General features: G+C 46.1%; 2 protein-coding genes and 1 long non-coding RNA gene across 3 annotated transcripts; all 3 read right to left on the reverse strand.

Moving 5' to 3' along the window:
* Positions 1 to 237: 237 nt before the first annotated feature.
* On the reverse strand, positions 238 to 3,441 carry LOC132461131 (uncharacterized). Its single transcript, XM_060056177.1, has 7 exons — positions 2,549 to 3,441; positions 1,862 to 1,982; positions 1,645 to 1,700; positions 1,462 to 1,530; positions 969 to 1,031; positions 714 to 860; positions 238 to 521 (listed from the first exon to the last, which is right to left on the reverse strand). Exons 1-7 carry the CDS (start codon positions 2,733 to 2,735, stop codon positions 238 to 240), a joined length of 927 nt encoding a protein of 308 aa, XP_059912160.1. The 5' UTR covers positions 2,736 to 3,441.
* LOC132461132 (uncharacterized) lies at positions 2,917 to 8,299 on the reverse strand. Its single transcript, XM_060056178.1, has 3 exons — positions 7,914 to 8,299; positions 4,811 to 6,265; positions 2,917 to 2,931 (listed from the first exon to the last, which is right to left on the reverse strand). The coding sequence occupies exons 2-3, from the start codon at positions 5,744 to 5,746 to the stop codon at positions 2,917 to 2,919; spliced, it is 951 nt and encodes a 316-aa protein (XP_059912161.1). The 5' UTR covers positions 5,747 to 6,265; positions 7,914 to 8,299.
* An 11,492-nt stretch (positions 8,300 to 19,791) lies between these two features.
* Positions 19,792 to 23,003, reverse strand: LOC132461088 (uncharacterized). The gene is made up of 3 exons (XR_009526514.1): positions 22,904 to 23,003; positions 22,684 to 22,793; positions 19,792 to 20,365 (listed from the first exon to the last, which is right to left on the reverse strand). It is a non-coding gene; the product is annotated as an uncharacterized LOC132461088 (long non-coding RNA).
* Between the last annotated feature and the right edge of the window lie 437 nt (positions 23,004 to 23,440).

The raw sequence follows: 23,440 nt of genomic DNA on the forward strand, positions 1-23,440 counted from the left end.
ACTTGAATGCTGACACATTCTACATTCGTAGTAGTGTTTTGCCTTTTGGTGGAACCATGACCCACAGGATCTTTGAAAAAATCCGAAATTCTTTTCTGACTCATTTGACTATTGGACTATTTATTTATTTCCGCGGAGGTTTTTGAATTTCACATTCAGCCTCTCGCCGGGGGATGGGGGGGCTGCAGCCCCCCCAGCCCCCCCACTTCCAGCGTCCCTGTAGAATACTTGCAATAATCATGGACAATCAATATACCTAATAGCATTATAGCATGGACCATTCATATTAAGAAGACTCACTATTCTCTGTCGAGCTGGGTGGTTTGAGGGTTCTTTTAAAAACACCTCAAATGCCTCCACTGCCTCCAGGTGTTCCAACGGGAGATTAATATTATCAGGCATCTCAACTTCTGGCCCCGGGGTGCTGTTCATCCTGCTGCAGAGGTAGTTGACCTTTGCCACAAGCTGGTCTTGCTGCGTTTTAATCGTCTCCAGCAGGTTGAGGATGTGGACTTCAGCCACTGATGACAAACATGAAATATAGCTCAAATGTAGTGTGTGAAATACATCACGTTTCAGTGCTTATCCTCATTACTCACAATACTGACATTAGTTATTGATAAAGTTTGAAGAAAATATGTGAGAGTTGTTATAATTTCTTCCAAAATCTGTAGCATAGAATGACCCTCAAGTATTTGCCAGTTATTGCTTACCAGAGCAGGGAATGGACTCATTCATTCTTCCCCCTCGCCATGTTGGTCCGATGGCGGGGATTGAAGAAGGCTCCTCTGTTGGCCGCAGGCTCAGGGTTGATGTCGGGGGTGGAGGGGGTGGAGGGAGAAGAGGAGGGACTGCCGTTCCTGGCCCAGAGGGGGAAAGAATTGTATTAAATCAGTCATCTGTTAATCATGACTGATAATACACATGGGACCGTTCTATTCACTAATATTTCAGAGATCAGTCCTTACCTTGAGTAACTCTCCGGAGTTGTTTTGGCAACGGTTGTTGCGGTCCTGCCCCATGGTGAGGTGCTAAGGGAAGGAAATTGTTATTAAATTATTGTGATTTGTTAACCATGGTAGACTGTCAGCTAGAGGACCAAACAATTGCAAACGAAAAATCTCTGGTCATGCTCTGGTTGTGCATTCATTTGTATGTTGCAACATTTTGGAATGCACTACCTATTTAAATCCCATGAATGGATTGACGATGTATTTCAATACAATTTGGTATTGATGAATGATAAATATTGCATGAGTGCAGATGTTTTTAATTGACAAAATATGTGGCTGACATTTAGATATTTTTACAAAAAAAAAAAGTTACAATTTCAGTGGAGTATGCAGAAAATCTAAGATGGTAATGCAGTTGCAATCTGTTGATTTGAAACAGAGTGACCATTGCTGTGTTAATATAGATGGGACCACTGTATTCAATATTATTTCGGAGATCAGTCTTTACCTAGACAGTTTTCCTCAAGTCGAGGAGAGACTCTGCTGCTGCTGCCTGGCCCTCGGCGAGATGTTGGAGCTGGAGGAATGGATACAAGGTGAGGTGATTATCTTTAGCACTAAGAATGTTAACCATATCTTAATATTAAAGTTATGATTATGTTATTTCTGATGGCAGGAGATTATCCCTTACTCTGCCAGTGCAATTGGCCACCATCTTCACTCTCATCAGAGTCCCCAAAGTGATGCCTGTTAAATAACCATATTATATTATTATTGGGGTAACTGCAATCCCAAAATTGCCAAATATACATACAGTATAGCACAAACCTATCTGGTCTATTTTTGAATGCTACGGGAAATATCCTTCCTATCAATACAAAAACATAAACAAGACAGAACACACTTACACTGCCTTCCTTGGTCGTTTATCTGGCAGCCCACACTCCTCCTCTGCCTCAGACTGAAGATCAGTGGTGTTGCAGCCCGTCTGGTACTTCTCCATTAGCCTACAGGCATCTTTGTAGTTGTCTAAAATTGAATATGTTAAAATGATCATAAGGTTGAAATTAGCTGCAATATTATTACTAAAGATACGTAAACTAGGCACAAAAAGTAAGCAAACTTGTGTTTGGTTGATATTTTCATTGCTATAACAATGCTTTTTAGCAAGAAAACTTACATCGTTGGAAAGCCTGAAACCTCCCCTTTTAAATGATGCCACATTTGTAAGGAACATGTATTTGTGGTTTGAGCAGCAGAGCTGAATGGGTAGGTTGCGCCCAAGAAAAATGTGCCAAACAGCATTCTGCCATTGACTCTTAGTTTGAGCTTTTGGTATTCCCAGGCGATGCCAATCAGGGACAATGGCAGAGCGCTGAGAGTCAGAGTCAGAGACTCAATGGCAGAGTGCTGTTTGGTACATTATTCTTGGGCGCAACCTACATACTCAGCACTGCTGCTCATACCACAAATTAAAGGAACATTTTAAACAATGCAAGACAATTTTCACAACATAGACAGAATATGTTATTCCAAGCAGAAGGAGAAGAAACCATCACATTTTCTTTAAACTACAGTTTTATGAATTGGCATACCACAAGTTCTGATGACCATGATGTCATATTTTGGCCAGTTTGACTCTGGTGTCTCACTGTTGGCCGCTGCCCTTTTGGCACGTTCGGTGTTTTTATATTTTGGCCAGTACACCATCCCGTCATCACACCAATTTTCCGGGACCACAGCAATGTCCCCGTCGGCAAACTTAATGAGATGAAAACTCATCCTTAATGTAGAAAGAAAGAAAAATTATTTGTCATGTGTAGCAGGGTTAATGCTTCCCACTTGCCATTGCCAGCGAGATCCTTGCGCTGGCTGTGGTAGTGGGAGCCTTGGTTGGAGTGCTAGAGCTCCCCCTAGCGGAATGCGGGGGTTGTATTGTACGTTGCTGCCTCCTCTCCTCAGTCTACGTATACCCCGGCTGGGAGAGGTAGGTAGTCAGAGCAGTTAAATATGAATCCACACTTTGGCGATGTATTACGGGAGTCTAAATGTACATAATACTGTATTAATACTTGGTTGCTTGTACATATATATATTGTGTTCCTTGGAATCGGTTATTACATTTAAATGGACTTTAGGCTTAGGATCGCTAGCTTGGCTACCATGTGCTTTGGTCGTAGCTACTTAGCTAGCGTGGACTGCGCCAAGAATGTGTACTTCAGCTTGTCTTTCTCTCATGTTAGGCTGCCATTGTGAGGGTTCTCAAAGAGCATTTCCCATGTTAACTATTCCACCAGGTATGTCACCAAACGCCCATTCAAATATTAATTTGTTTAATGTGATATTTATTTCCATGTAAATGGCTAGTCTACGTATACCCCGGCTGGGAGAGGCTGCCATTGTGAGGGTTCTCAAAGAGCATTTCCCATGTTAAATATTCCACCAGAATAAACGGCTGGCTGCCAATGGTTCCATCGTGGTCTCAATCACAACGCAACGAGAGTGTGTGTGTGTGTGTGTGTGTGTGTGTGTGTGTGTGTGTGTGTGTGTGTGTGTGTGTGTGTGTGTGTGTGTGTGTGTGTTTTATACATTTAATTTAGAGGCGCCTTTCAAGACACCCAAGGTCACCTTACAGAGCATATAGTCATCATAAATCGTTTAAAAAACAAGACATTGTGGAAAAAATAAAATAAAATAAACATAATAAATAAAAAATAATAAATAAAACAAAAACAAGACACGTAGTGTATACCTGGAAAAATACCACCTTTTCTGAAATACTTACAGCAAGAGTAATGAAGTAATGGAAGTAATAGTCAGAAGTCAGTAGTCAACCATATTATTAAGAGTTTTTAACTTGAACTGATTGTTTAAACTGATTGATTTATTGAACTGATTCATAGGCAGTAGTCAACCATATTATTAAGAGTTTTTAACTTGAACTGATTGTTTAAACTGATTGATTTATTGAACTGATTCATAGGCAGTAGTCAACTATATAATTAGTTTTTAACTTGAACTGATTGTTTAAACTGATTGATTGATTGAACTGATTGTTTTTTTTATTCCTTATGTATTTAGTGGAGGAGAGGTATGGCCACAAAACCATCCCTGTACGGCAAGGCTACACATTTCTGTCGCAGCGCTGACACCTCAACCGACTTCAGCTCATCAGATGCATGATTGACAACGAATATGTTAATTCTGTCGGAGTTGAAGGGGTAGGTATAAAATGGCGACTGCTGGGAAAATTCAGTGTATACAATGAACACACCATTATCATTTTGGATGATGTTTTTGACAAGGCAGACTTTCTCCCCCACCAGAAATACATTGTCCCCTGTTGATAATTTTACTGTCCATCGTTCACATCTCATTTCCCCATATTGGCCCTGCACTCCCATCCCAACAACAATTGGCCCCACAAAATGCTCCCTTTTTAGAGTGATGTCTGCATCAACATCCAATTTCCTAGCTTGAACCTCTGAAAGGCGCCGGACAAGCTGGGCTAGTGGGAACTCCGGTTTTCTTACGAGTTTTTTTATTTTCCCGAGGTAGTTCTCATACGGGAACGCTGAAAAAGTATCCAAACAGCCATGTCGATTCACCTCGTCTGCTAGGTGGACCAAGCAGTGAACATTGTCAACAATTTGGTCTGTCCCATACAGCTCACCAAAATGAGCAACAAAAGACTTCAGCAATTGGCCAGCATAGTCTACAAGGCTGTGATGTTGAGGGCTTACCAAGATCGATATGGCAGTTGACAGGAGCATGAAATTAGAATACATATTCTGGTCCAAGAATCCCGCCAGCACCACAGGGCCAGTGTACAGTAAAAACTGCCGGAATTCGGTTGCCTTCCGAATGGGGTGCTCTGGTCCAGGGAACGACATGCGGTGATTCTGGTACTTCCCCGGGTGTTGGCACTTATCGCACCCATGGTAAGCATTATGGGCCTTTGTTTTTTTCACGAAGGCCCGTGCAGGGGTGTCACACACTACTGTGTGAAGCTCAATTGTGAGGTTCTTATCACCAAAGCAAAACCCAGCCTCGAGCTCCTTTAATTCAGTCACAAAATCTGATAAGAACTCTGTGGCCGAACTTGGTTTTTTAGGTCCACAGTACGCCCCAATCACCACTGGTTCCTTCATAGGGACGGTAACTAGCAATCCAAGGATCGGCCACAGCTGTAAAGTGGAACTTTTAAATAAAGGCAGACCATCTACATTAATCTGCAGCCCCAATGTCATGCCCTCTGTCAGTATTTTGACGTGTTTATTTAAAGTGTTCCTTAAGGAGGAAAGGATCCCAAAGTGATGGTAGTTCCCCCCAGCCTTCTCTTGAATATCATAGTGGACTTTTGTTTTGAGAAGGGTCCTACCATCCTTGGGCAGATTGGGATGGGTTATGTTGAGTATGCTCAACAGCGCAGTCAGGGCAACCATTGAAATGCCAAATCTCACTGCCCAGTTGGCAATGTTATCGGAAAGGGATGGGGATGGGACATCAGGTTCAGAATCTGATGGGACATCAGGTTCAGAATCTGAACATGTTGTCCCATCCCCATCATCAAAATCCATGTCCTCTTCACTTAAATCGTCAAGTGAATCAAATGCATCTGCAGCTGAAGAGGTAGGAGCAGTGTCCTCAGAGAGAACTCTGTAATCTGCCGTCATTGCCGTCATGTCCATGTCAGTCATGTCTGTCCTAATGTCAAGAAGCCTTTTTTGGACGTCAACACGTGCCCTTCGTCTTAAGGCGTTTGAGGAGACAGGCAGAGTCTTTCTATTCATTTTTGTTCTAAAAGAGACATTTGAGAAAGACAGGTTGCAATCAATTTATCATTGTTCCTAATGTAATGTTCCTAATCATTGCTCCTAATGTTGTTTTTTAAATAAATACATTGTTGAATATACTTTAGTGGTGTTGTCTGTTTCATTGCTACAAACTAGACAAAAAAAAACATTTGTGATGCTCTACTTGATTCGGCTACATGAAATGGCCTTCTTGAAAATGTATGTGTGAGGCATTATTATTCTCATTATTGTTAGCAGACCATTCATGCCACATCAGGGCGCTTTAGTTCCATTGATGTGTTGTGACTGTGTGAGTAAAGTGGGAAGCAGAAACCAATATGGAGGGAATGTAATGAGGTTGCAATGAAATCTTCTGTGCTCCAAAGGCAATTGTATCATAAACGTAACATGAGCAAGATGCAAGGGATAATGCCTGACGAGGTGTCCATTAACAGAAATGTTGACTTACTTGATCAATCAAACCCAGCAGAGGAGGCAATGGCAGAAAAGTTGAAGCTGCAGAACACAAAATAGAAGATGATGAGGACCAAGTTCCAGAATTCTACCATAATAAATCACAAACAGGCGTTGTCTAAACGACTGTGAAAATTGTTGAAGCTTAATTTTCATTACAAAGAGGATGGAAAAGGGGCAATAGACACTATGAGACCAAACTCTGCTGGAACACCGTGGCCACGGCGTTCCCGCGTCTCCCCCGACTCCCGCCGTGCCCCGCGAACGAATGAATGAATGGCCCGGGAACCGTGGGCAACGTGGCCACGGCACTCCCGCGTCTCCCGCGTGCCCCGTGAATGAATGAATGGCCCTGGAACTGCGGGCCCGTGACAGCAGCCCGGGCAACGCGGGCACTGTCACACTAAATTTGTACCGGCTGCCAAATTTGTACCGGGCGCATCATCCATACGTAATCCATTCCAAACCTGCCTGTCAGCAGATGATCGCGTCGTCCGTTGCCGGGCAGGTTTCAAAAAACATTTGCGCTCATGTTGCCAAAGACGAAATAACATAATACAGTTAACGGATCGCTTGATAACACTTGTTTTTACTTTATATTTGTATTGTATTTAATTGTTTAATCAAATTGAGCAAGTAAACTGAGTGTTTAAAGCAGGTCAAGGACGAAATAGCACAATACAGATAACGGATCGCTAGATAGAAGGTTCGCGAATGTTCACGTCATTCGACGTGATCGTCCGTTGCCAGGCAGATAGGCTACGAGTAGATAATGGATATGGGCCTTAAAACAGACCAGACCGTTGTCTAAACGACTGTGAAAAATGTTGAAGCTTAATTTCATTACAAAGAGGATGGAAAAGGGGCAATAGACCAAACTCTGCTGGAACACCGTGGCCACGGCGTTCCCGCGTCTCCCCCGACTCCCGCCATGCCCCGCGAACGAATGAATGAATGGCCCGGGAACCGTGGGCAACGCGGCCACGGCACTCCCGCGTCTCCCGCGTGCCCCGTGAATGAATGAATGGCCCTGGAACTGCGGGCCCGTGACAGCAGCCCGGGCAACGCGGGCACTGTCACACTAAATTTGTACCGGCTGCCAAATTTGTACCGGGCGCATCATCGTCGTCCGTTGCCGGGCAGGTTTCAAAAAACATTCGCGCTCATGTTGCCAAAGACGAAATAACATAATACAGTTAACGGATCGCTTGATAACACTTGTTTTTACTTTATATTTGTATTGTATTTAATTGTTTAATCAAATTGAGCAAGTAAACTGAGTGTTTAAAGCAGGTCAAGGACGAAATAGCACAATACAGATAACGGATCGCTAGATAGAAGGTTCGCGAATGTTCACGTCATTCGACGTGATCGTCCGTTGCCAGGCAGATAGGCTACGAGTAGATAATGGATATGGGCCTTAAAACAGACCAGACCGACACGGGGCTCATTTTCCCCATAATGACCGGCGTTCTATACATTGTCCCTTACATAACATAGTCTGCCGAAATTGCTATTGCATTTTAAATCAAATACACTCACATGATCAATCACTTCTCGGTTCTACTGCTAGTTCAATATCAAGCAAAGGCATTACAATACAATTATAGCATAGCCCCTACACGATGAAAACTGAAAGGCCAATGTTTACTGTGAATGTCGCAATATCTCAATTAATAAATGCACTTACTCAGTCAAGAGGATTCAGCCCAAAGTCGAAAAAGCACAGAAAATCTCCGATGATGTCTTGACCTTCTCCGGTTCTTTAAGCGTCTGCGATAGCTGTTAAGTTCAACCGTTAAAAGTGGGCGGAGCCATCCTCTGTGAAAGGCGCGTCCGCATCCAGGTATCCGAAATGGGTCCGCTCAGGATCCGCTGTTTGACAGTGGGCGGAGCCATCCTCTGTGAAAGGCGCGTCCGCGTACAGGGATCCGACATGGGTCCGCTCAGGATCCGCTGTATGACAGTAGAACTTTCGGAGGCGGAGCTGATCCTCTGGGCGGCGCCCAAACGGATGAGGCAGCTTACGCGGGTTTGGCGGATTGAAGGCGGATCCGCCTAGGAGTCTCCTGCTATGTGGGACGGAGTTGACACCGGCTTCCATTACTTCCTGGATTGAGAGACAGCTGATCTTCGTTAGAGACGTCATCCAACCATCACTCAGCAGAGGGGCAGCAGACGAACGCCACAAACGCCAAAGGAGAGTAAGCAGAGACAAACTGTCATACCTATGGCAGCACCGCAGGTCCAAAGCTATTGACATAATTGAAAATAATAGCATGTTTCCCTCCCCCCCGCCAACCGTCAATAATACTACTGACGTTTATAAGTACTATATGGCCAAATGTCAATCACCCCTGATACAAACGCTGACCCCGCCCCCTTGGTCCACAAGCTTGGAGACGGTTATCCCGGATTATTATCCATCCACTGCTAAATTCACTTTTGAAGAAGTAGATAAAGTTATTTCCCACCTGCCCAATAACAGTGCCAGTGGATACGATGGGGTGACATATGAGACCATCAAAGCCAGAAAACCCCAGTCCACCCAAATACTAACATATTTATTTAACACCTGTTTGATTAATGGAAAGGTGCCAGGATCATGGAAGGGGGCCCTCATCCATAGAATACCTAAGAAAGACAATATTCCAAGCGACCCATCCACATGGAGAGACATCTCTCTCCTTCCCACTGTCTACAAAATCTTTATGAAATGTCTGCTTGGCCGCATCCTCCCATGGCTTGTGGACACAGGCATCCTCTCACCCAAACAAAAAGCTTACATAGCCAGACAGGGTATGAACGAGCATGTGTTCTGCCTTAAAACTGGAGTCGATGATTTTAAACATGAATCATCTAAACTTTTTACTGTATTCCTAGATTTTAGAGATGCCTTTGGAACACTATCCCACAAAATTATGCTGAATGCACTGAAGGAGATCCATCTACCTCAGCCCTTTGCAGACCTCATAACGGATGTATATAAGGGATCTTTTCTGCAGGTAATCTGTGGACACCAACTCACAGAGCCCATTCCGCTCCAGGTTGGAATTAAAACAGGCTGCCCTTGGAGTGCGGTGAACTTTATCCTTGCCATTAACCAGTGGCTCAAGTGGCTCGTTCAGTGTGCACCACCTGATATCAGATCCCCAAACCCTGTTCAGGGTTACGCTGATGATGTCGAGGTGTCCTCCAGAGACGAGAGTGTCATACATAACATGCTGGCCAGAACAGATGAATTTCTTCACTGGTCAAAGCTGGAGGTGAAGCACACCAAGTGTGCAGCTCTTTATGAGCGACGCAGTGGTGGCAACCGCTGGTATAAAGCCAAATCTGACAAACCGCCCTCCTTCACAATAATGGGGCAGCCTATCAGGGTCTACTCACGCCAAGAGTCATACACCTATCTTGGCCATAACATCAACATTGCGGGTGAGTGGGGGGAGCAGGCACAGGAGCTATGTAGTGCCTATAAGAACAGAATCGATCTAATTGATTCCTCCCCACTCCCTGTAGTCATGAAACTGGACGCTATCAGAGAGGTGGCCCTTGCAAAGGTTCAACACCTCTTTGCAAACGTTCACATCCTGCAAAATGTCTTACAAGACATGAACAATAAAACAGTCCAGGCTGTCCGAAAATGGCTAGGGCTGAACTCACACTCTACCCGGGACCTCATCTTCCTCTCACGTAAAGAGGGGGGGCTGGGTGTCCCAAACATGGAATGGGTATACACTGCTACCAGGCTGACACACCTCCTCAGCATGCTCAACAATGATGACGCTACTGTCAGAGAGCTTGCCAGAGCTTCCCTCATGCTGGACCTCAGGAAGAGGAAGGTCCCTCTGGCCAAAGCAGGCCAGGACAGCTTCTTAGGCTTTGGGAGGAAAAGCAGCGGGAAACTGGACACACAAGCTGCAGGCTTTGGAGTTCGGTCGGACTGGCAGGACCTAAATGATCTGTGCAACAGAATGTCAGTCAAACTGGAATGGACACAACACAACTCACACACAGCACCACAGGCATCTGATGCAGTTGTCACCGACCCTTCTGTAACCGCAGAGGCAACTGTATATCACAACGAGGCACAACACATACTACAGAACACAACAGCAAGGAGATTCCTTCTCAACATAAAACAAACAGAGACCAAACAACACTGGACTGGACTTAGAATGCAGGGAAAGCTAGCATGCCTAGACTTTGCCGACCACTCTGCTTCCCACTCCATGTACAAAAATGCTGCTGTTGGGGAGGACATCCTCTGTTTCACTGCCAAAGCTAGGCTGCAGGTGCTACCTACCAAATACAATCTGGCATTATGGTATCCTGCACACCACCATCCACACTGTATAATGCACTCTGGCCATCAACTTGAATCAGTTGCCCATGTTGTGAATGGCTGTACTATGTACAAAGGACTGTATATTGCACGCCATGACCGACTTGTCGATCTAATTTCCAGTAATGTTAAGGAAGTATCTCTAGAAAATGTGACCATGTACAAACATTCACGCATCATGCCGGAATGGTTTAACAGCTCTATTGATTTGTTTTGTAACATCCCAAATACCCCTGATGTTGTGTTTTTAAACAGAGACAGAAGGGAAGTGCTCTTACTTGAGATAGGCTGTGTATTTGATTTGTACATGGAAATGGCTTTCAACGATAAAATCCTTAAATACCAGCCCATTCTGGAAATTCTAAGGGACCTAGGCTACCAATGCAAGCTAATAGTGTTTATTTTTGGAAGCTTGGGGCATGTCCACAACCGTGTTTTCAGTGGGTTAAGGCTGGCTGGGCTCTCCAGCAGAAAATCTAAACAATTAGCAAAGTTCTGCTCCATATCAGCAGTGATAGGCAGCCTGGCAGTGTGGCGCAGGAGATGTTTTTTGTACCCTTGAACAATGACTTATCTTATCTCTGAAATATTTGAATCTTGTCTCTTGTAATGTGATTGGTGGATTCAAATAAAGAATTAAATGTGTGCTAGTTTAGCGAAAGCAGCGTCCTTAGCAACCTGACGTCATTGAAACATGCGAGCGAGCCGATAAAATCTTCCTAATAACTATTAAACTAAAGATCATACGTAATCACTGACTAAAGATTATGCAAGTAAAAAGTATATTTCTCGCTAGAAATGTTTTTAGAAACAAGTTCAACGGTGATTCGGTCCTAAAATAGGCCTATTGCATTTCCCATTCGATTAATAAAGAAACCAATCCCGAGATATCCCCGGACCCATGCAAGTGAACGGAGCGTTCCACGGCATTGAGAAGACCCGTGTAATAAAGACCCATAATATTTCTGTTTATGGCATAGATTTCTCCTCAGATTAGGCTAATTTATGATAATGATAAAATAAAAGTAAAAACGCTCGATCAAAGGCCCGGCCCGAGGATAGTGATAACCCATTATTTTACGGTATGACTTCTAGATGTCACGTCCGCTCGCGACACTGGACTTGCGAGGCATCGACGCGGACTTCCATTCACATAGCCAAAAACAAGACAATAGATCTATGGTTAGATCAAAACATCAAGACATACAATTCTAAAAAGATCAGATTAAGCAGCTACCCTTTTTTCTTTCGCGGTTTGCCTGAGCAGCGCACCTGCATTTAATAGCCTATATCTGTGAATTGTCACAATTTCTCAGAATCAAAGGTGAAAGTAGAAACGGGTGGCCTAAAGCTGTCATATCGTTCACAATTTTTAACAATAAATGTACTGTACGGAGCTCCTTAAGGGACATTAGGGAGAACGCTCCCGCACAGAACCTTAGTTTGGAAGTCGTGCTGGTGACACGACAAATACTTCCAATTGAAATACATGGGTTTGGAATTTGTGCTTGTAAACACGAAAATTTTGAAAATACGTGATCCTGAACACGTTTCAATAGATTAAATAAAGTGACAGTGTCACGTCTTTTCGTGAGACCGGGTTGAGTGGCCAGATATATATACGTACTTAATAGAGAAACCGAGCGTGTACACCAGAGAGAAATTACGAGCCTATAAGTCACTGGATGCTTATGAATACGTTGTCTGTGTTCATGTACAGAACGTCAAATACCATGACATAGACTCTGAGTTTTGTGTGGTGAAATCAGAAATCCTCCCTAGTCAAAGACAAGGACACAAGACAACGATGTATGAGGCTTGGGTTAGAATCAACCAACGAGAAAACTACGTCCTCACAGCGAATTGCACCTGTATGGCGGGGTAAGTTGCCTATTATTTGGTTTTGTGGGCTTGTAGCTAACATAGTTCAGAGCTCTATGATATACATAGTTATGCAAAGATGAATTATGCTTCTATTCTATTATTAGGCTATTACTCTGCTTTATTACTATTCTTTTCCATAATGCATAACATTATGGAGCAGACAGTATGTTTATTATGTTTTTGTGAAATTTCAGACTTGGGTCATGCTGCAGCCATGCAGCTGCAATACTGTTCATAGTTGAGCTCTATGTTAGGATGGGAAGGACAGAGAAAGCAGCGGTTACTTCTCCCATAAAGACTCGATCACTGATAAGTATGAACAGGATTTATTTAAATAACGACATGGGAATATTTTGCATGGTAAATCTTTGGCATGAGCCCCGTCACTGATCCAGGGTGACGTGCGGACTCGGCGTATCCTGCCAGGACTAGCAGGGGCGGAGCCTTCCCCTGGACAAGTAGACTGAGGCCGACCTGGTGGTGGTGGGGTGGATGGAGGTGCGTCGAACGAAGACCTGAGCAGCAAAGACATATGTTAGACTACTCTTTATAGAGCAGGTGTAGGCAGGTGATTGGTAGCTGGTGATTGGCGGCCAGCCGCGCGTGATTTGAGTCCTCCTGGTAGAACTACCAGCAAGCTTAACATTTCTCCCATAAAGACTCGATCACTGATAAGTATGAACAGGATTTATTTAAATAACGACATGGGAATATTTTGCATGGTAAATCTTTGGCATGAGCCCCGTCACTGATCCAGGGTGACGTGCGGACTCGGCGTATCCTGCCAGGACTAGCAGGGGCGGAGCCTTCCCCAAAAGAGGACGTAGGCCTACGCCGGAAATAGGTGATAACTCGGCATGTCCTGCCGGGACTGGCAGGGGCGGAGCCGACCCCAAAAATACAATAGCGAAAGGGGGTAATGAGACCATACATACCTGCGTAGAAGAAGTGGACAAGGATCTATACTGCTTCTGGAAGATAAAAGGCATACCCAATATACGACATATTAAGAGTCAATCATACATACCGTAAAACGATAAGCTTAAAACCGTCAGCGAGATCGATGAATCACGTAAAAGCAGTTGACATGAAATGAAACGAGATCAATTAAAATTTAGAGCACTCTGCAGCTGTTACGCAGCGAGCCACGAGTGCCTTCGTGCTGTACCAACTGCCGTGGTCGATTCACTCTCCGGGGTCGCTGCGTGACCCGAGTGCTTTCGCGTTGAACCACCGACGTGGTCAACGAACTCACGAGTGCCCTTGATGTGCCACCGACGTGGTCACGCACTCACCGGTGTTGTTGCAGCAAGTATTGTGAACTTCTATGTTGAACACCGACGTGGTCAACGAAATCACGAGTGCCCTTGATGTGCCACCGACGTGGTCACGCACTCACCGGTGTTGCTGCAGCAAATATTGTGTACTTCCGTGTTGAACACCGACGTGTTCAATGAACTCCGAGTGCCCTGCACTTGAGTGTTTGATATTATGCCACCGACGTGGTAATTAAATTTGCATGTGCCCGAGTTGTGCCCACCGACGGTCAACACACTACCAGGGTTGCTGCAGCGAACGTGGAGTTCTGTGTTGTACCGCACCGACGTGCGCAACGAACTCACGAGTGCTTGAGTTGTTCCCACCGACGTGGGCAACGCACTCACCGGGGTTGCTGCAACGAACTAGAGTTCTGAGTTGTACCGCACCGACGTGCGCAACGAACTCACGAGTGCTTGAGTTGTTCCCACCGACGTGAACAACGCACTCACCGGGGTTACTGCAGTCAAACCATGAGTATTAGATAACGTGCCACCGACGTGGTCATACTCACGAGTGCCCGAGTTGTTACCACCGACGTGGTCAACGCACTCACCGGGGTCGCCGCAGCGAACCGAGTTTTATTTTTTCCATGATATGCCACCAACGTGACACCAAACTCAAAGAGTGTTTTCTAGATGATCCACCGACGTGGTCGAACTTGCCGGGGTTGCTGCAGGTTAACCTTGAGTTATATAGCCGAATTTTGCTTTATGAGTTTAGTACCTGATAACCACCACCACCACCAGTAGTTGCAAATAGTGTTGCTTTTGACACCGAGAATTATGACTAAATGTCGTCATCGACAAACCTTTATCGCGTGAGGAAAACAATGCTGGTCATATGACAATAACTATAATTAAATGCGTAGTGCGATGTTGTTGGCGAATACAAACGAGACTGAAAGTGTTTTACAAAATAAGACTGCTAAAATGTCTTCATTTCCGTTGACCTAAACTAGGTGATAAACTGTAATAACGTTTTGTCCAAACGGAACTTCAACTGTTTAAGACATAACATCAATTTTACCTTATTTAACAAATCCACGCACTTGTATCTTTGATAATACCTAAACGGAATTTCAATATGTTGCATATTCTTGAAGAAAGTTGTCCAATCCCGGGATGCTTTTAACTGACTTCATTTATTATAAAGTCGGCATGTTTCGGTATGGTAACTGAAGCTTAACGGAGGGAATTGTATCTAACGCGTGTGAGAGGAAAATACCGTGATCTACTTCGAGCCCCCGGGCTTAGGCCCGGGGTGGCTCTCTGCCGTCTACCTATTGATCTCTGGCCTCTCGAGTTCGAAACCACCCGCTAGAGAGGACGTCAAGTGGGCGTGGCCTAGTGGGCGTGGCCGGGGTGACGTAAAGGCTTCGGCTCCTTCTGTGGTGGAGCAGCCTTCAATAAGGTCTTGCTCCCCTTGTGGCTATGTGAGGGAAATGCAGCTCCTTAAAATACTTATCACATATCACTAGAAAGAGTATGAACGTGTCTAAACTAATAAAAACAAAAGTGACACCTTGACACAAAGACTAAAACTAGAATGGAAACAGGCCGCCAAAAACAGCTGTAGTAGCAAACGTGATAAACCTGCCTTAACCGACATTAGAGCATCGTGTGCGCTTGAAGGAAGAACCATGAATTCGACCGGATGTAGGATTCGTAAGCTGTGGAAGACCGCCTTCCCAGCCGTTTGATAGACGCGACCGGCAACCCTTGTTCAGCGGCTGTGGTTGCCGCTCCAATCCGGAAGGAGTGGCCGATGTAGGGGGGAGATGGTGGGCCGCACCCTTCTACCACCGTCGCGAGATTGACTCTGAACCACCCTTTAGTCATTGGCAGGCCGCAAATAAACAGGTGATTCGGGGACGTGCGTTGCCGAAGCTTGAGATAAAGGAACATGGAAGCGTAAGGACAGAGAGTTGTTGATTCTTGAAATGATAATAGTAACCGCTGCTCCTAGGCTATCGCTTTTAGATGATAAAATGCCTTGCAGAGAAGGTGACATCAGCGAAAGTCAGGCCCCGTGTAGGGGAAAAAGTCTGAGTAGGAGACGTGTACGCATAAACCCAACGCATAAACCCGAGAACGCATAAACCTGTAAAACGCATGAACCCGTAGAACGCATGACCCGTAGAACACATGAAGCCGTAGAACACATGAACCCGTAGAACGCTGTGAGAAACACTGACTCGAGTAATATGTTAAAATAAGGATGAAAACTCCCAGAGAGAGCACACTAATCTATTCAAAATATCGAGTGAGTTGGAGTGGCCAAAACACATAAATAATTGTAATACACCAAAATTGTTAACTGACATACATGGCTAAACAAGCAAATGAAAAATTAAATACCCCGTGTAGGGGAAAAGTCTGAGTAGGAGACGTGGACGCATGAACCCGAGAACGCATGAACCCGTAGAACTGTGAGAAAACACTGTCTCGAGTAATATGTTAAAATAAGGATGAAATCTCCCAGCTCTGAGAGAGCACACTAATCTTTTTGAAATATCGAGCGAGTTGGAGTGGCCTACACGCGTAAATAATTGTAATAGGCCTACACCAACATTGTTAACTGTCATACGTAGCTAAACGAGCAAATGAAAAATTAAATACCAACGCGACTGAAGCTATTAACAATAAGACTATAAATAATCATATAAAATGATACCATAATGTACCTGTTCTTTGTCTTTGGATCTTTTGAATAAATTGAACGATATGTGAATCGCATTGCGAGCAGAGGAACGTGAGAGTTAGTGAGCAGCAGCTGAACCAATCTAAAAGGCCTTTCGTCAATAAAAACCTTTTAGTAATAATCAGTTACCACAGTGCCTAAAACCCATCAACTTCATTCATGTTAAAGTGAAGGGAAAACCTCAGACACAAGGAGTTAACCAAACAGTGCACGGTATAAAGATAATTATGAACCTTTGATTGTGAACGTAGAGTTCTGTGTTGTACCACACCGACGTGTGCAACGAACTCAACGAATTCAACTGGATGTAAAATCCGTATGCTGTGGAAGACCACCTTCCCAGCCGTTTTGACGCTGCTTTGTTATCGCAAAACATGGTTAGCCGTTAACACCGCCATGCTTTGCCCCACAGAACGCTAGCTGCTGCGATAGGGTAAAGCTCGAACAGCGCAGACGACTCTGACCCGAGGGCGAACGTACCAGCTTCGACTGGCCATCCCTCAGCAAACCATTGCCCTTGGAAGAAACCCCCTAACCCAACCGAGGGAGCCGCATCCTGAAGCTGGACTGGTAGAGCTGTGAGAGAAAATACGCTGCGGGGGCTAACGCGGGGACTGCAGTAGCCATGGTAGCAGGGCACGTGCAAGGTGCGTAGCCTGTTAAGGTGGAGGAAGCCGAGCCTGATGGTTGCTGGAAGTAGAAAGGCGCCGTGGCGACCGACGACAGCGGGTTGGGGCCTGGACCCGTCCGGGAGTTCCGCATGGCGTTTCGACGGCGTCCATCCTGGCGCCAATGCTTTGCACCAACTCGGCGAGGGTTTGTAGAACCGGGCGGATGTCCGTGTTGGGAACTTGTTGGTGGTGTTGTTGAGGATACCGGGGACCGAAAAGAACGGCTTTCTGCGCTCGCTTGCCGGGACCAGAAGTAGTAGGCCGACCAGCACGAATCCGAAGTTATGACCTCTTGGTGTGTATTAACCGACGTAGCAACTAAGCGACGAGATATGCGAGATAATCAGAAGCACAGTAAAGCAGCAGCATGCGTCGAACGAAGACCTGAGCAGCAAAGACATATGTTAGACTACTCTTTATAGAGCAGGTGTAGGCAGGTGATTGGTAGCTGGTGATTGGCGGCCAGCCGCGCGTGATTTGAGTCCTCCTGGTAGAACTACCAGCAAGCTTAACATTTCTGGAGTGTGCATGTGGAAAGATATCAGCAGGAAAGAAGTCAGACCAGCTCCATTGAGGGAAATCAGCTTCCATAAACCAAAGAGGCTAAGCAGGCAGCTTCCAGCAGCTTCAACATCTGCTAGGAAGAGTAGTATCACACCGAGAGGCATGTAGTAGTTGACAGAGCTTAGATAAGTTTCATTTTGCCATAGTGCATTTTATTAATTCAGAGGATTTCTTCTCAGTGTTTTGACACCATAATCTAGCCTGAGATAGGTGTTACTTATGCATAGATGAAAAGGCCTACAGACACAGTTTGAATAATGTCAGTATAATTTGTTCTGTTTTAATATGTCTGTGCATTTGTCCTCAATTTACTGATTCTAGAAATCTGATTGTTTGTTATCTATTGTTCACCCGTTTAAGAATAATTCAGTCAGTATTCTTAAAATGAATTAAACTGAACATTATGCAGCACAATAATCGTGTATTTTTGATACTCTCGGGAACTGCAGGTTGTGGACCCAGGTGTTGCAGTGCTGACAAGCCTGGAAAATAGTGACACGGACACTGCATCATCTGACCCTGATTCAGAGGAGCTTCCAGACTTACCTGAGCCCTTGACTGCTTTATTTGATGCAACACTTAGGGAACTCTCACCACAGGAAATGCAGGTGAAATGTCAGGATATATTTCACAGACTAAAAACGACACTACAACCTCATCAATGTGAGAAATTGGAATTTGTGACTCGGCAACAGTCAATGTCAAAGGAGTGGCACACCTATAGGGCTGGTCGGATCACAAGTACCAAATTTCACCATGCGACCACAACTGACAAGATCAGCATGACATACCTAACTGATATAATGCAGTACAACAAAACAAAGTTAAATGTCCCATCTGTGCTCTGGGGTCAAAACATGGAGGAAACGGCAAGACAAGCCTACACTGCATTTATGTCCCAAAGCCATCCAGATTTCAGCATAAGCTCATGTGGCTTAGTGGTGCAACCTTCTGAGCCTCACCTTGGATCATCACCAGATGGGATAGCAAGATGTACCTGCTGTGGCAAAGGGGTGGTAGAGATAAAGTGTCCCTACAAATACCGTGATAGCCTTCAAGGATGTACAGAAGACAAGCAGTTTTGTCTGGACAAGTCATTCTTATTGAAACAGTCACACACATACTACTATCAAACTCAACTTCACATGTTTGTGTGTGGTGTTAGCTACTGTGACTTTGTGTTGTGGACGAAGGAGAAGTTCATTGTGCAACGTATTCTAAGAAATGAAGATTTTCTGCAGGAGGCGTTGCTAAAAGCACATGACTTCTTTATCTCAAGTGTGTTGCCCACTACTACTACTGACAAGAAGACATGACCCTGTCTTGGTGACACAGAGAGCCTGCGAATACTGTAAAAGGCCAGATTTTGGAAAAATTATCATCTGTGTCAAATGCACCAACCACATACACTACAGCTGTGCACAAATAAAAAGGAAGTCTATGTTGTTTGTATCATTGTTAATATGTTAATATCATTACAAATAAGTGATGCTGCACACTGAATTAAGAGGTAATCTGGGGGGGAAAGGACCATTAGACACACCAGCAGCAGACAATGTTGGGAGGTTTATTATAATTCATTACGTTTTAAGTACAGTAAATACATGTTACAAATAAATCACTTTAACTCCTACATTCTTATGTGCAACTCATTTGGGAACAACACTCTTACAGAGGTTTGTGAGGGCACCACATACAGTCACAACATCATCCAGTAAATCAACCTGCGACACTGGAATAACTGTTTGCAGAATCTTAAAGTTTTTCCACCGACCAATAACTCGTTCCACATGGATCCTCACACGAGAAAGTTGTCTGGATGTGTCCACTTCCTGTGCAGAAAGCTGCTTTTTTCCCTTTGTGAAATGAGGGATACGAAGGGTTGCACCATAAGCTGCAAGCTCGTCTCTGATGAGAAATCCTCTGTCTGCTAAAACCACATCTCTAGGCTCCAAAAGTTTGAAGAATCCTGACTCTTTAGTGATCTGCTTGTCTGAAACCCGTCCACCCCACCCAGGAGACAAATGAAATTGCACCAGCTGGAGTGATGCCGAACAAATATTTAATGGTGTTTGTAATTTGACCATGTCTGGGCCCTGGAAGTCAGATTACTGGGTCTAGCTATGAAAATTTCTGTGCAATCTATTATGCACCTGCATCTTTTAAAGTTGCGTTTGAATATTTTTGGCATATTTTTCAGTACTGCCTCCTTACTTGGCCATTTAATGAGTGGCTTGAGGACCACGGCCATAACAGGGACCCAGCTCTGCAAAATATTTGTTATGGTGGTTTTTGATACCTTAAATCTATATGCCAAGTCAGTATTAGATAGGCCCAACCTTAATTTCATCAATATAACCAAAAGGTGGTCCTCAACTGTACGTTTTTTGCAAATTATTTCTACGCTGCCTGTTATTTTTGTAAGCAGCCACTCAAAGATCACAGAGGTCGGTGCTGTGAGAAAAATCAATTGTACATTGTTGCACTTAACAGTGGTGTAGGAAAATGTAGATTTTTGCAGCTCCTCTTTCAGCTTTACATTTTCAGCTCGTAGTGTGTCCAAATCCTGTCGCAGGTTGACATAGTCCTCCTGAAGTTGACTGTGTCTCAGGTTCAGATCATCATACTCTCTCCTTGGAACTGGGATATCCTCTTCAGCTTAAATATAGAAAAAAAAATATTAGCATGTGCTGCAACCAATGCAGACAAGTTCCCAATCAAGGGGTACTCACACATTTTTACCAATGATTTTTCATAACGTTTCCATGATAGAAGAGAAGATACTTTATTGATCTCAGGGGGAATTTTCCTCTGCATTTGATCCATCTAGGGGCCAGTGTACACATACATATGCAATTGGAGCAATGTGCCTCACACACACACACTGTGGTAACCCGCTCCTTGAATGAGCCGGGTTCCACTGACAAAACTCGCTTGGCGTAGGGTTTTTAGCCATGGCAGGCATTTATTCAACATCAACGTGAAACAATCAAACCAAAGAAGGAGTCGTGGTCTCTAGGGCCTCCGTGGGCCTCTCGGCTCTCTCCTTGCCACAAGCCCTTCCTTCCTGCTCCCGACCCGTGCTGTGCTGTGCTGTGCCTCCTTTTAAAATGGCTCCCGTGCTTTCGGCCAGGTGTCCCCCAATCACCCTGATTGGGGTGCCGAAAGGGCTGCTCTCCATCGCCGGCTGGTGGGTGGGGGTGGTACACCCCGTCCTCCACGGTACCCCGGGCCCTTCCAGGCCGAGGACCACGTGGCGGGATGCCACACTCCTCCACCCTTTGTCCAAGCCCCCGGTAGCCGAGGGACCCGCCCAGGCTGGTATCTCGCCGGGGCCAGGTGTCTCCTGCGGCACCGGCTGCGTCCCTCGCGTCGGCTGCGTCGTCTCCGGCAGCCTCGTCTCCGGCAGCCTCGTCTCCGGCAGCCTCGTCTCCGGCAGCCTCGTCTCCGGCTGCCACGTCTCCGGCTGCCACGTCTCCGGCTGCCACGTCTCCGGCTGCCACGTCTCCGGCTGCCACGTCTCCGGCTGCCACGTCTCCGGCTGCCACGTCTCCGGCTGCCTCGTCTCCCGCCGCCTCGTCTCCCGCCGCCTCGTCTCCCGCCGCCTCGTCTCCCGCCGCGCCGGCGGCGGCTGCCTCTCCTGCCGCGGCGGCGACCGCATCTCTCCTGCCCCAGGACTCTAGTGCCGGGTCCCAAAGCCGACGGAATATCGGGCAGTCCCTCCCAATTAGGAACGCCACCGGCAGGTGTGGCACGACCCCTGCCCTAGCCGTGAACACCCCCTGTGGTGTCCGGACGACCACGTGGCAGGTCTCGTAAGTTCGTGTGTCCCCGTGTACGCATGTCACCTCCATGGGTGACCCTTCCCTTCCCCCCACCAGGTCGGGCCGGAGGAGGGTGACCATGCTGCCAGTGTCCACTATGGCCTGCGTCTGTTTGGACATGACTCTCGCAGGTACGGTTGGGCACCCAGACGCTTCCTTGGCCCAACATGTCGCCAGCATGCAGGGCCGGCCCGTCCCCACGTCCGCGTAGGCCGACGGCACTGTCACGTCCCGGTCTCGCGCTGCGGCCTCGTCTCGCGCTGCAGCGGCGGCGGCGTCCCTTGCGCCGGCGGCGGCGGCGTCCCTTGCGCCGGCGGCGGCGGCGTCCCTTGCGCCGGCGGCGTCCCTTGCGGCGGCGGCAGCGTCTCTCGCGGCGGCGGCGACGTCTCTCGCGGCAGCGGCGACGTCTCTGGCGGCAGCGGCGACGTCTCTGGCGGCAGCGGCGACGTCCCTTGCGGCTGCGGCAGTGTCCCTTGCGGCGGCGGCGGCGGCGTCCCTTGCGGCGGCGGCGTCCCTTGCGGCGGCGGCGTCTGTACCGGGGAGCCGTAGTGGGACCTTCATGGTGCCTGCATTCTCCACCAAGTGTGGTAACCCGGTCCTTGGTCGGACCGGGTTCCACGGACAGAACTGGCTTGGCGTAGGGTTTTTAGCCATGGCAGGCATTTATTCAACATCAACGTGAAACAATCAAACCAAAGAAGGAGTCGTGGTCTCTAGAGCCTCCGTGGGCCTCTCGGCTCTCTCCTTGCCACAAGCCCTTCCTTCCTGCTCCCGACCCGTGCTGTGCTGTGCTGTGCCTCCTTTTAAAATGGCTCCCGTGCTTTCGGCCAGGTGTCCCCCAATCACCCTGATTGGGGTGCCGAAAGGGCTGCTCTCCATCGCCGGCTGGTGGGTGGGGGTGGTACACCCCGTCCTCCACGGTACCCCGGGCCCGTCCAGGCCGAGGACCACGTGGCGGGATGCCACAACACACACACACACACACACACACACACACACACACACACACACACACACACACACACACACACAGTTGATTCCAAAACCACTTCAAGGTCTGGAAAACTGTTCTTATGTAATCATTTCTCCTGGAAATACATGGCGGTGGGAACCCTGACAATCAGTTAATTGTAAGATTAAATATATTCATACCAGAACAATGATCCATGCTGCATTCTTGTTCTGGAGTTTCAGATGGAACCGGAGGATTTGCTGCAGTGTTAGGTCTGTTAGGTCTCTCTCTCCTCCTTTTCCTATGGTACCTACAGTATAAACTGATCCATATCTCCAAACAGCAGCTGTATGCACCAAAGCTTATGCAAGAGGAAAATAAACTAAAAAACGACTAAGAGGAGGGCAACTCAAATCGTACCTGTCCATCTTTGCATCGGGGTTCTGGCTTTGTTTTGTGTACACAAACACAGAAGGCACAAAATCAGGGCTACTAGAGTCCAATGACGCCTCACCTGCAAATAAAACACCTTTTAATCTAGTTTCAAAACTTTATTTACACTAGTAGGGCATTGTAGTTTCCCTAACTTACAATGACCACGAGTTTACAGCAAGGGACATGCAAGCAGCAAATCTAACGCCAGCTTATCAAACTTTAGCTGCATTTGATTATTATTCTACATTGTAAATACAATCACTAATGTAAACCAAGCTTTTCTGTAAAATCAAAGAGTAGATAGATAACCTTACCTGATATAAAGTGGGCGCTACAGACCCAAGCATTTTTTATTATGTCCTCATTCCAGTCAACACGTTTAATCGCCTGCAGCCACAGACGCCACCGGTTGCTCTTAAATGGTTGTAATCCTGTCGGAATCCTATAAAACTTTAGTCCGCCGGTGGAATATCGATTCTGACAACCATATCCGCAACAACCAGACATTTTGATTGCTTTTTT

The sequence above is a fragment of the Gadus macrocephalus genome, chromosome 7 (assembly GCF_031168955.1).
Source record: "Gadus macrocephalus chromosome 7, ASM3116895v1".
In the NCBI taxonomy this organism is placed as follows: Eukaryota; Metazoa; Chordata; class Actinopteri; order Gadiformes; family Gadidae; genus Gadus; species Gadus macrocephalus.